This window comes from Bidens hawaiensis, unplaced genomic scaffold (genome assembly GCF_021521415.1).
Source record: "Bidens hawaiensis isolate Kalapana, Puna unplaced genomic scaffold, B.hawaiensis_p1.1 tig00076379_1, whole genome shotgun sequence".
NCBI classification, from domain to species: domain Eukaryota; kingdom Viridiplantae; phylum Streptophyta; class Magnoliopsida; order Asterales; family Asteraceae; genus Bidens; species Bidens hawaiensis.
The window spans coordinates 1-13,817 of record NW_027503174.1 but is presented as its reverse complement, the minus strand read 5'-3'; the positions used below and the strand labels follow the sequence as shown (position 1 = coordinate 13,817).

Genomic DNA, 13,817 nt, shown 5'->3' with positions numbered 1-13,817 from the left:
CAAATAAACGTCCCAATTCGGTAATAAATTCGCCAAATATTCTCGGATGGTCGAAAAATTACCAAATTTAAACAGGGACTCATTGACATGGTCCCTGATGTCCCTGAAAAATTTCAAGTCCTAAAAATATGCACATCACAACCTTAACCTAAATAGCCCGTAAGCGAGTGTTTCGGCATTACCTCAGCGGGTTTGGCTCGTTTCCGACCTTTTAATCAAGTTTTCAGGTTCTTGTGCTTCTAAGCAAGCTAGGTACAAGTCCTATATCACAAACCAAGCAATATTTCATCAACATAACAGCCCTTAAGTTAGGGTTTCGGCTAGTGCACAAAAACGAACTTTTGAACCGTAAAAACGTCGTTTCAACCCTTTAATCCGTGTTTATGGCCAAAAAAATTTATCAAAACAGGTTCCTTACCATGTGTATGATCAAATCATGTTTATGGACCATTTTTAGGATTTTTACACGGTTAGGAATGATTTTTAGTAACCAAGACATGTTTTTATGGTATTAAACAAGTAAAAAGCTACTTATTTAAGCTCCTTACCTTAGGTTTTCTTGCTGTTTTTGGCTGGAGCAGAGTTGTATCCAGAGTTTTCAAGAAATTATGTGGAAAAATGGCTTGGATCTAGTTTATATGTGAAAAGGAAATGAAGGGGGGTGGGGTGGCGGCTGCGGCCAGAATCCATGGACCCATTTTGGCCCAAGTTTCTGATTTCTCAAGCCCAAATACGAAAAGCCTGGTCCAAATTTAGTTCGGGTTCAGTTTTTGGCGCGAAAAAACTTATCGGGTGCGACAAACAGCGCGAAAACGAGTGTTTTTCGGCTAGTTTTGTGTAAAATTATAAAAACATACTATGTGTTTGTAAAAATCAAAAATATTTTCACGGATCGCTTAAAACATTTCAAATAAGTGTTTGGTAAGTCTTTTTTGGCTTAACGGATGATACAATGCTTGGTTTGTAACTATCTTTTGCGTTTAAATCTATAGCGGGTGGTTAAACGAGCATGTTTTCGTTTAACTTGTTTGCTATCAAACTAAGACCATATTTCTAATATTTTAGCTTGTATAAATCGTATATCACTTATAAATGGCCCCCCGAGATATTTGGGTCATAACCCGACCCGTTCGGTTAATCGTTCGTTCGTTATGCAAAAGGCGTTTATTTGCTTAATCGGTAAATACATACTGAGGTGTACCTTGTTTTGGCTCAAATGTCACAGGTTGGTCATGCTTAATGTCACACCCCGACTCAGGGCCTGGGTGCGACATCCCGGGTTGGTACCTGTTTTGTAAATATATCAGAGTAGCGGGTTTATTTTAGCAGAAGTCTTATATATAAAATATTAATTTACATTGCAAAATACTTGGGAATTTAATACCCAAGTTTCAGTTTACAAAACAGTGTTATAATATTATTACAAGGATTTTATATATTTCAAAATAAAGCCATCTCGAGCGATCTTCTATGACTCCAAATCCTTGTATATCCAGCACTAGCATCTAGTTACCTGCACGGGTGGGAAAAACACGTTAGCTATATGCTGGTAAAACGTTGACTCGATAAACAGTTTATAACAGTCGTTAAATACAATCATAGTTTTCTGTTCACAAACTCAGCAGGAATGCCTGTCATTCCCGGGATTTGTACCACTGCCCTACACACACAATTCAAAGGTTCCCCGAGTACATAGCCTTGTTCGGAGACAACCTTCCCCTAGGCTATGTGACCCTGTTGGAGGACTGGTTATGACTGACTTGGTTTTGTATGCCAATTATCAGTTATGTTTGGATCCAGACACATGCGTATTCGGTCTGAGTTGCTTTTTATTATCTATATTGTATTATAACGGTTTTAGAGAAATAATCTCATGTAAACATTTATCAGACTCTTTGCAATAAACAACCTGTCTATTACAAGAGTAAAATCAGTTCAGACCATAAAAGGTTAACGTGTTCACCTTGTGTTGTCATATCGGTGATATCAGAACTTCTTTCCTCAGTATGCTATTAACCTATATTTGTAATAGCTATGTATCAGCACCTTGACGGTGTTTCTTGATTAATCAGCAGACTTTAAGTCTGATTAGTTCAGCAGACTCTTGGTTTGATTGGCAGACTTTAAGTCTGATTCAGTTCAGCAGACTCGAGGTCTAATCAGCAGACTCTTAGGTCTGACCTAGCCTTAGTATAGCTATAGTCATTTATGAAAATACTTTGTATTTACATATGACGTTTGGGATAGCACGCTTTGGCCTAATAGAGTCTATCACGTTGGCAAACTTCTCCAGGTAAGTAAACGGGTCCCACGGTTGATTGGGATTTGTACGAATTACTTACCTTAGGCAAGAAGAGTCTACTAATGATATCCCCCTTCCAGTTACTGCGTGCCCATCAAAATATAGTTTTGATAATATTACTTCACATAGAGGTAACATTATTATATTCAATAAAACGTTATTTAGAAAATCAGTTAAGTTTAACAACTATATCCGTAACTAGGTTCTAACAACTATATAATAGAGTAACTTAACCATAATCCTACCTTATTCGGCTAGTCAGAAGTAAGAACTGAGAAAATCGGCAGCATTTCAGCTTGTGCTTCGTTTAACAACACAATAGATCGTTTACAGCTTCTCGGCACCTCGTTTCTTCGTGAAATCAAGCCCTCAGAACCTCGGAACACCCTAGCACGCTTCCCTAGGCTAACTATGTAAGAATGAGTGTGAAAATGAGATGAAATGGGCAGAACCCGTAACTGCCCTTTTATACTTGAGTTTTGTAGGGCATCGCGTAGCGCGATGTGCTTTCTCCCATGGCCGTCGCGTAGCGCGACGCCGCAACTTACCAGATTGTGCCACGTGGTTGGCCACTTGTCCTGGGTTACTTAACCTGGTCATCGCGAAGCGTGATGGACCAGTTTAGTTTGGCCGTCGTGTAGCGCGGCGCCCCACATTTTCTTGAACTGTGTGATACACTGTCGCGTAGCGCGATGGTGTTTATCAGGTGACCATCGCATAGCGCGATGAGTCTCAAAACTTAAATTTTTTATTTTAGTCCTTTAACTTTCAAATTTGACACTTTTAGCCCAAAATTAGATAGGGTATTTTCACGGTGTTACACTTAAAGCATACGAGAAGTCAGGTCTAGTGCATAACATAGTGTACATAATATAACAGATTGCTGAAGCATATGGAATTGCTTGCATGTGCTTAGTTTCAATGTTCATTGACGAAGATTGCAATTTGTTCACAATGGTTCCTTTGGCAACGAAAACTCCACCTTTCTTGGAGTATTCCATTGAGAAGCGTGTCATTACTTTGTCTTTGTATGTACTTTGACTTAGCCCTAGAAGCCACTGAGATCTATCTCGGTAGATCTTGATTCCTAGATTATAAGCAGCTTCACCAAGATCTTTTATTGCGAAGCAAGATCCCAACCATTGCTTGACTTCTTCAAGCATATGGATGTTGTTTCCAATTATTAGTATATCATCTACATATAATATGAGAAATGATATAGTGCTCCCACTAGCCTTTCTGTAAACACAAGGCTCCTCTTCATTTTTGATAAAACAGACTCTTTGAATTTCTCGTCAAAACAAAGATTCCAGCCGTGAGATGTCTTCTTAAGTCCACAAATGAGTTATTCAGTTTAATTACCCTATTTGAATATTTAGGATCGACGACACCTTTAGGGTGAACCATACAGACATCTTCATAGAGGTGTCTATTTAGAAAAGCGGTTTAACATCTATTTGCCAAATCTCGTAATCATAGTACGCAACAAGTTGCGACTATGGCAAGTAATATCCTGATCGACTTGATCACAGCAACAAGCGAGAAGGTTTCATCATAGTTAATACCCTAAGTTTGAGTAAAACCTTTCGTAGCCAGGTGTGCTTTATAGGTCTGTACATTTTCATGCATGTCGACTTTTTTTTTTTGATTGAAAATCCACTTGCTCCCTACTACCCGACACTCAGGAGGTAGCTCAACCAAGTTCTAGACTTGATTGTCACGCATAGATTGCGTGTCGACGTACATTGTCAAACCCCATTTAGCAAATTACGGAAGAGTAAAACGAAAATGTAATAGACACCTCTGGTATCAACCACATTTTTTATAAAGAACAATACAAACTAGTTTATAATATTTTACATTGATCTAATTTCGATTACAACTAGTTGATACAAAATAAATCCAGCCCGTTAAGTGGCTTTACTTCTTACTAACACACTTGCATCAATTCCCCCAGCATTGATTGCAAGTCAAGCATGTAGCACATTGACTTTCTAGTCCAAGTCCAGTATACCTGAAAACATGTTAAAGCGGGTCAACTACAAGTAGTTGGTGAGTTTCACGAGTTTCAATTAAAATAATAAAATTATAAAAATTAAATTTTTAATAATGAAGGCTAAACCTATAAGGAAAAAAAAAGAAAGACTTTGTATAACTTACTATTTTAATAAGTTTTTTAAATAAGTTAATTTAAAAATTCATAGTTTGAAAATATATTTTAAACACTTACGGCTATTTTTTAGTTGTTACGATATGACCAAAATTAAGTAAAAGAAAAAAAAAGATATTTATAAATACCAACCACTTAATTATATATTTTATGAATTATCTTATAAATGCATTTAATAAGATTAGTAGTGAGAAAAAAAAGTGTGACTCGAATTCAAACGGGTTGGTGTAGGTGGAGACGTATCCTATTTGGGAGATAGATAGTGACGTAACACACCGCATTCAAGCGGGTTGGTGTAGGTGGAGAGTAGCTACTGGGGTTTTATGTGATAGGAGGTTCCCAACTAAATTAAAAGGGAAATTTTATAGGATTGCTATTAGACCTGCTCTGTTATATGGAACAGATTGTTGGGCCATCAAGAAAACACAAGCACGTAAGATGGAGGTGGCAGAGATGAGGATGATGAGGTGGATGTGTGGGCACACAAGGTTGGATCGAATAAGAAATGAGGTTTTTAGGGAACGCCTAGGAATTGCTAGTATATGTGAAAAAATAAAGGAGGGGAGATTGAGATGGTATGGACATGTGAAGAGAAGACAAATAACATCGCCAGTTAGAGCAGTAGAAACCCTTAATGTAGAAGGAAGGAGGAGTAAAAGCAGACCCAAATTGACTTGGGAGGAGCAGATTAGGTAGGATTTGCTAGAGTTACATCTCTCTGAGGACATGGTCCATGATAGGTGTTAATGGAGACGTAGGATTAAGGTTAAGAACTTTTAGAGAATGTCGTTTTTGTATCTTAGTTTAGCGTTAGGCTCTTTTACATTTTAGGCAGATTTTGCTTGGATTTGTTCTTTGGTATGTCTATTATATCAGGGCTTGTACAGTTTATTGGGTTAATGAAATGATTCAATCTTTCATAAATTAAATGGTATCAAGTTAGGGTTTTGATTCTATCCTTCGTTTCTGCGTTCATCTTCAATCTCAATTCCTTTTTCAATTTCCAGGGTTTTCATTCAATTTCATCTTCTGATTCTTTCATTCATCTTCTTCGTTCACAATTTCACTTTTAATTCACCTTCAATTCAATTTCAATTTCGTTCTTAATCATGTCTGATTCAAACTCTACTTCGTCTGTTTCATCTATGGAGATTGATTCTTCAAATCCTCGGTATTTACGTCCATCTGATCATCCTGGAATGGTTTTGGTTTCTAAATCTTTTGATGCATATGGTTTTGGTGCATGGAGGCGTGCAATGAGTATTGCACTTGCTGCTAAAAACAAATTAACATTCGTTAATGGCAGCACTGTTCGTCCGACCGATTTGTCTCAAATTGCTCTATGGAATCGTTGTAACGATATGGTCATATCTTGGATTCTTAACACTTTGTCACAAGAGATTAGTGCAATTGTCCTTTATGTTGCTTATGCTCATCAGTTATGGCTCGAACTAAATGATCATTACGAGCAAGGAAATGGAGCAAAATTTTATCAGCTTCAAAAGAGTTTGAGTGATGTTTTCCAAGGGAATTGTGATGTTGCAACTTATTTCACCAAACTCAAGACTCTTTGGAATGAATTAATGGCAACCAATACCATTCCTGCATGCACTTGTGCTACAGCTCATCTCATAGCAAGATCAAAGGCTTATGCAATTTTTTTTGGGATTAAATTCTTGTTATGATGCTGTTCGAGGTAACATTCTTGCGATGAAGCCTCTACCCTCAATTAATCAAGCTTATGCTCTTGTCACTCAAGATGAAAAACAAAGAGAAATTCATGCAGTTTCTGTATTTCCTTATGAATTTGCCTTTATGAATTCTTATTCTCACTCTCAACCTTATTCTTTTAGTATAAATTCATCTGCTAAATATGAGAACAGGAAGGCTGTTGTTTGTTATCATTGTAAGAAGACTTGTCTTCCGGTGAGTGAATGCTATAGAGTTGTTGGTTTTCCCAAAGATTTCAAGTTTACTAAGTCTGGGCATGGTGCTGCTAATATGGCTGGGGATGAAGCTGAGTTATCTGATACTCACTCAACAAAACCTTTTGACTCTACTAATACACCAGATAGTTCAAATAATTCTCCGTCCATCACACCTGAGCAGTATCATGAGTTAATGCCATTACTTCAAAAATATAGCTTGCACAAGGAAGGAAACAAACAACCAAATTCTTCCATTCACTATGCAAACTTTACACGTGTAATGGCATGCATTTCTACATCTTTACAAACTAAATGGATCATCGACACAGGAGCTAGTGATCATATATGCATTAGAGGTGGTAAATGGGTTGGGTTGGGTCGAACGAGTCATGGGTCGAAATGGGTTTGGGTTGAAACGGGTTTGGGTCAGAATGAGTTCGGGTCAGAATTGGTCAACTAAAAAAGGGTTGTTTTAGTTTGGGTCAGAACAGGTTAGGGTCAGAACGAGTCAAAACGGTTTTTTTTTACGAGAATAGCTGCGGAAGCATTTTAGTATTTTTAGATTTTTTGTTTTTTATTTATATTTTGAGTTATGATTTTTTAATTATTTTATTTTTATTTTTTTCTAAGTGGTTTCCTATTAAGAACAAAAACCCCTCAAAAAAATATTCAAAAATAATAATAAAAAAATCATAACTCAAAATATAAATTAAAAACAAAAAAACTAAAATGTTTCCTCCGTTGTCCTTGTTCTATAAAAAAAAACAAATAAACACACCGCCGAGAAATCAAACCGGAACCGAAAAGTTTGACGGAAATGAAACAAAAAGGCAAAACCGATCCAAATCAATCAGAATCAAAAAATCGATCAAAACTAAACTAAAAAAACTAAAACCGAACAAAAACGAAACTAAAAAACGGACACAAACGAAACAAAAAACCAAAAACGAGTGCAGAATCGACTGAAAAGAATCCAATGCCCAACCCGTCCTGTGTGAAAACTCGTGTTGGCTTGAAATCTGAACCGAACCCGTTCCAATCTCAAACCCGTTTCGTGCCGAAACCTGTCTCGTGCCGAAACTTGTTCCAATCCGAAACTTGCCACATTTCCTTAGGACGCTAACCCACATCGACCCATTTCTTTGAATATGGCGACCCAATTTGACCTGAAAATTACAAGATGAAATTTCAAATGACCTATTTTGATCCATTTACTTAAAATCTCTGACCCAACCCAACCCATTTAATTTTTAAAACAACCCAAATTGACCCATTTGAAATAGTTTAGGTCAAGATTACAACCCCTCCCTGTATGCAATGATCCAAACTTTTCACAAATCTTCATTTCATTTCTAAGCCATTTTTAATTGGTTTTCCAAATGGTCATGTCATAACAGTTCATCAAATTGGAAGTGTCATGCTTCATTATGATCTGTCTCTTCATAATGTTCTTTTCTACACTTGAATTCAGACATAATCTCCTTTCAGTTTCTAAACTCTGTGTTGATAATCATGGTGTAGTTTATTTCTCTAACACATTTTTCTTCTTGCATGCCCCTTCAATGAGGAGGCCATTGGTTCTTAGTGACCTTTTAGTTGGGGTCTACATTCTTAAAGCCAACGCTCATCCTTTTAATTGTTCTAAATCTTCTTTGTTTAGTACTTCACTTTGTAATTCTGTTGTTTCAACACTCATACGCTTGGTCACTAACCAACCTATAAAATGAAACAGTTGCATGCTATTTCTAATAATAATATGGTTGTTCTTGATCATTCTTCAGTTTGCCCTAAAGCTAGGAAGCAATGTTTACCATTTCCTACTAGTAAACGTTCTACCACTGATATATTTTATCTAATACACAATGACTTATGGGGTTCGTATAAAATTCAAACTTACAATGGTTGTAAGTACTTGCTAACCATTGTGGATGATTTTAGTCGTGCCACCTGGACTCATTTGCTAACAACCAAAGGGAATGCCTTTTCTATTTTACAAAGTTTTATTGAGATGGTTGATATTCAATTCAATGTCAAAATAAAATGTATAAGATCTGATAATGCTTTTGAATTAGCCGGTGATAGTGTTCATTCAGAATACCTTAGAAGCAAAGGTATCATTCATCAAACATCATGTGCTCAGATTCATCAACAAAATGGTGTTGTTGAAAGAAAGCACATGCATCTCTTAAAAACTGCTAGAGTATTATTGTTTCAATCCAATCTTCTTTTGAAGTTTTGGGGTGATTGTGTTTGAACAACCACTCACCTTATCAATCGATTTCCCACTGACGCGCTTGATAATAAGACTCCCTATGAAGTTCTAATTAGCAAATCTCCTTATTCTCATCGTAAAGCTTTTGGCTGTCTATATTATGCATCCACTGTTAAGCAAGGTTTCAACGAAGAGCCACCCATTTCTTATTCATTGGTTTATCTTCTTGGGAAAAAGGGTTATAAATTCTACAACCTTAATGCTCATTCCGCATTTGTTTCAAAAGATGTCATTTTCTTTGAACATCTATTTCCATCAATCAATCTTTTGACACTCCTATATTTCCTCCTGTTGATAACTTTCATTCTTTCGTTGATGATTCTCTTTCTGTTCCTATCCATGCTTCTCATTCCCCTGTTCTTCCTCATCATAATTCCATTCCTAATGCAACTTCTCCTCCCAATAATGTTCCTTTGCCTACTTCTAAGCCTATTCCAACTCATAGATCCACTATACCTACTCATCCACCATCTTGTTTACAGAATTATGTTTGCAACAATGTTAATTCACAATCTGATTCACATGTTAATTGTTGTCATACATTGACTAATGATTGTTCAGTTTCCACTTCCATTTCTTCTTATCATCTATTTTTCCTAGTCAATCTTTTGTTCAGCATCTTGAACTCTTACATGAACCTACCTCTTTCAAACAAGCAATTCAGTTTCTTCTTGGCAAGAGGCAATGAATAAGGCGTCTTTAAAACAATAATACTTGGACAGTAGTTAATCTTCCTTTGGGTAAGATTCCTATCAAGTAAAAGATTTAGGCCTTCTTAACTATTTTCTTGGTATGAAGGTTCTTCAACATCAAATGGTCTTATAATGTCTCAAAAGAAGTTTTGGTACTAATTTGTTAACTGAGTTTGATGATTCTCAACTACCCATTACACAATTTCCTATTCCTTCTCATTTGCAATTGAAGCTTAAATAGGGAGAAAGTCTTTGTGAGTGAAAACCTTGTTTTGTCAACTTGGGAACCAAGGTTCAATTCCCACTTCTAGCAGTTTATTTATTTATTTTTTTTATGACTGGTTACTTAATTACTAGTGTTTGTATCTTGTTATCTTATGCTTGGCCCAAGTTCAAAAGCTATGGCATTAATTTGATTACCTAAAATATGTTTACCTTGCACAAAAGTATGTAACTCTTGTCGACTAAAATCAAAACAATTTGAATAATTTCTATATGTAGCAACTGGTACTTATATGAATGCAATTATATATATCGTCTGACTGCTATGCTTTACATGTCATAAGGTAAGAAAGTGAGACATGCTAGCCTTTCTAAAAGAAGTTTTGGTTATTATTTTGAGGAAACAAAAATAATCTTAGTAAAATCTTAATCTTGATGCATTGACTGACCCAAACCGTCAAACCAACTCGAACCATCAAAGTGTTCCGAACAGTCAGAACGACCCAAACCGTAAGACCGACCGTTTATGGATTCGCCACTACATCCATTGATCGTTTCTCTTTCTCTCTCTCTCTTTCTCTTTCTCTTTTCGTTTAGCCTAAAGTACCCCATACAACCCCGCAACAATTATTATAGATCCCAAGAGGCTGCAAATAAATAATGACGTAAATTATTGTCTGATCACAATTTAACAAGCTTGCACAAAGGTTTAAAAAATGCATATATCAAGAAGTTAGTGATAAATGGCCATTTACAAATTAGATTAAAACACAATATGTTAAGGTGTATGTAGTTTACTAACCTTCCCACGTAGAGCTTTTCTTCAAGTACAATAACTCCAGCTATAGCGGCAAAAACAAGCACTAGTGGGTTAAAACTGGATGCAAACAACGGTCCCTGTCGGTGAACAACTGCGGTCACCAACAGAATAGCTATCATCGAGCATATCCCCTAACGTTATACGTAAATCGAATCAATGTTAGTGGTTCAAGTATGATATCTAGTTGTGTACAAATAAATTTAATAAAAATGAGAAATAGCTAATTACCTGAAATATTTCCGTTAAAAGTTTAAACTTCGTATTTAGTTTCCAAGTACTCCAGGATCTATTAGATATAACCCCAAACACCAACGATTGTGTGAACGCAATCACACAAAACAAAAATGTATTAGAGTAGTGGCATGGGTAATTTGCACTGAGTTTGCTCTGCATATTGAAAATTCACACAATCAAGTTATAAACAACATTTAAAGGATTCGGTAACTAGTTGTGCTATGGTTATTCAACTTTTAAAGTGTAAAGAAATTTGTATGAGTGATGATATCTAACCTGGATGATGTAATGAATGGCAATAGAAAGAGAATAAAGGATTGCCAGTATAGTACCAAGTACTGGCTGAGAATGAGAAGCATTGGGTCTAGCGGGTTGACCATTATCCAAGATATTTAAATGGGTCGACGGGATATTTAGCAAGGGACCTTTGTAAAATGTCAAAATCATGGCCCCCTACCCCTGCAATGGTGCCTATGATTTTGTTTTTCCAGTCACATTATGAACTGAAACCTTCTCCGACCTTTAATTTTAAAAAAAAATTAATCATAACATTATAGTTTGTAATTGTACTATAGGTGAATATGGAATCAGTTAACCAAATGGGAACAAAAAACTAAACCAACTAAAAACTCAAAAACCGGTTTGTAACTCATATAAACAACGGTTTGGGACTGAGTGTCCACTAACCAATACTCAGGAACTGGTTCGGTTCCAACTTGAACCCGTTTAGTGTTTCGGACAGATATTAAAAAGACAACCTTCTTATTCAAAAAAGGTGCTTTGAAGGTTGTGGTTATGGTTGTTTTTGTTGTACTTATCAAAGAGATATGTAGTCTCCACGTCTTGATTGTTATGTGTCTTACAGTCTGTCTTCTTTATTGTGTTGTCTTTATTTTACACGCCTTAATCATCCGGTCTTCCATAAGATAAACGAAAATGCAACTTTCCAAACACACACAGTTTCTTTCTCATCTCCCTCTACCGCGATGAAGGTAAATGGTGGGTCGGTTTCCAATCACTCCGAGTATTCAATTGAAGAGTGCTGATTTGGAGCAGCAAAAGGTAATCACCATCGACTTCTCACTAAATTAATTAACCATAATCATCACAAGCACCATCTTTCTCCCTTTTGATTATGTTGCTGCCTGCCTTCGTGTTTTGATTAGATGGATAAATAGAGGGATATGGAAAGAAAGGGACCGAAGACAGAGAGGTCGCACAACGGCCGGAAGTCGTATCCGTAGGTTCAACACAGCATCATTTCTTTTGAGCTACATGGTATAATTTGGGGCTCTTTTTCTCCACATAATTTAACTGATTTATGATTATTATAAACTACACTCTCATATCATATTCTTACTACTAATCATATTGTTCACTTCAAGGAGTTCTAGGATTATGAATTGAAAGTCCATTTTTGGCATGACGTTTACACATCACAAGAAATGGAACCTGTACATGTTTTTGCTAGTTATAAGCATAATCTGCTGGACCGATCATATTTTGTAGAAAGGTATATTTCCTTGCCTTCATTATGTGAAAACTGATTACATAAATACAAGAGAGATCCCATCTATTTAGGGATATTCCTAACAAACAAATATTCTCTTCTAATTAACCGATATAGATGTTAAATATACATATAGCTAATAGACCCCCGCAGTCGAAGCTGGAGATTCACGAAGGCTGAGACTGGTACGAAAATCTTCAAATAAAACTTTTGGAAGTCCCTTCGTAAATATATCAGCAATCTGGTGACGGGATGGGACGTGTAGAACGCACACAAGACCTCGTTGAACTTGTTCACGAACGAAGTGAATGTCAAGTTCGATGTGTTTCGTTCGTTGATGCTGCACTGGGTTACCTGATAGATAAATGGAACTTAAGTTATCACAATACACTAATGAAGCATGTGTAAGAGGACGATGTAGTTCCAGAAGGAGGTTTCTAATCCAACATATTTCGGCAACTACATTTGCAATACCTCGGTATTCGGCTTCAGCACTGGACTGGGAGATGGTAGATTGACGTTTTGAGGACCAAGCTAGCAAGTTGTTACCGAAGTATACGCAATATCCTGACATGGATCGACGAGTGTCTGGACACCCTGCCCAGTCGGCATCAGTGTAGGCCCGTAGAGAGGTCAATGTGAGCGGTCCAAGAGTGAGCCCGAGATGAGAAGTGCCCCGAAGATATCGTATGATGAGTTTCAAGCCATCCCAATGCGGAAGACGCGGGGAATGCATATGCATGCAAATCTGTTGAACCGTATAAGAGATGTCCGGTCTCGTGAAAGTGAGATACTGGAGGGCTCCGACCAAGCTTCTGTAGAGAGACGGATCTTCAAATTCGGGGCCACTTGCCAGTAGCTTTCCTTTAGTGTCAACCGGGGTTGCAACCGGTTTGCAAGAAGTCATGGCAACTCGATTTATAATGTCTTGCGCATAGTTCTGCTGTGAAAGGAACATTTTGTCACCTGTTCGTGTTACCGATATCCCCAAAAAATAGCTTAGCAGACCAAATCTTTCATTGCAAATTCCGAACTCAGACGATCCATCAGGTGGAGACGGAGCTTCTCAGACGATGTCATTAGAATGATGTCGTCCATATATAGTAATAAATATGCGGTGTCGGGACCGTGATGGTAAATGAAAAGTGAGTTATCGCTTCGGCTTTGTTTGAATCCCAACGAGATAACAAATTCGGTAAATCATTGATACCAAGCTCTAGGGGCCTGTTTCAGTCCGTATAGTGACTTTTTAAGCAAGCAAACATAATCTGGAAACCTGTTATCTCGAAAACCCATAGGTTGGTGCATGTAGACCGTCTTGTTTAAGTTCCCGTGAAGAAATGCATTGGTGACATCGATTTGATGCACCACCCATGATTGAGATAAAGCAATGGAGAGGACTGTGCGAATAGTGGCCGGTTTGACAACCAGACTGAATGTTTCACCACAATTGATACCAACCTGTTGACTACCATCACACACCAAACGCGCTTTATAGCGCTCCAATGACCCATCTGATCTGAACTTATGTCTGAATAACCACATGCATCGGATGATATTCATATTTGGTTGGCGTGGGACTAACTCCCACGTCTTATTTTTAATAAGGGCATCGTACTCGTTGAGCATGGCGTTTCGCCATACTGATGTGGACAAGGCAGTTTTCG

The 13,817-nt window shown here is 37.2% G+C and overlaps 1 protein-coding gene across 1 annotated transcript; it reads left to right on the top strand.

Moving 5' to 3' along the window:
- The first annotated feature begins 5,581 nt into the window (after nt 1-5,581).
- LOC143606649 (uncharacterized) lies at nt 5,582-6,157 on the top strand. Its single transcript, XM_077082347.1, has one exon. It carries the CDS (start codon nt 5,582-5,584, stop codon nt 6,155-6,157), a length of 576 nt encoding a protein of 191 aa, XP_076938462.1.
- The last annotated feature ends 7,660 nt before the right edge of the window (nt 6,158-13,817 follow it).

Excerpts from the sequence above, each read along its gene's own strand:
- LOC143606649 (XM_077082347.1), top strand. The coding sequence starts at position 5,582 with ATGTCTGATTCAAACTCTACTTCGTCTGTTTCATCTATGGAGATTGAT.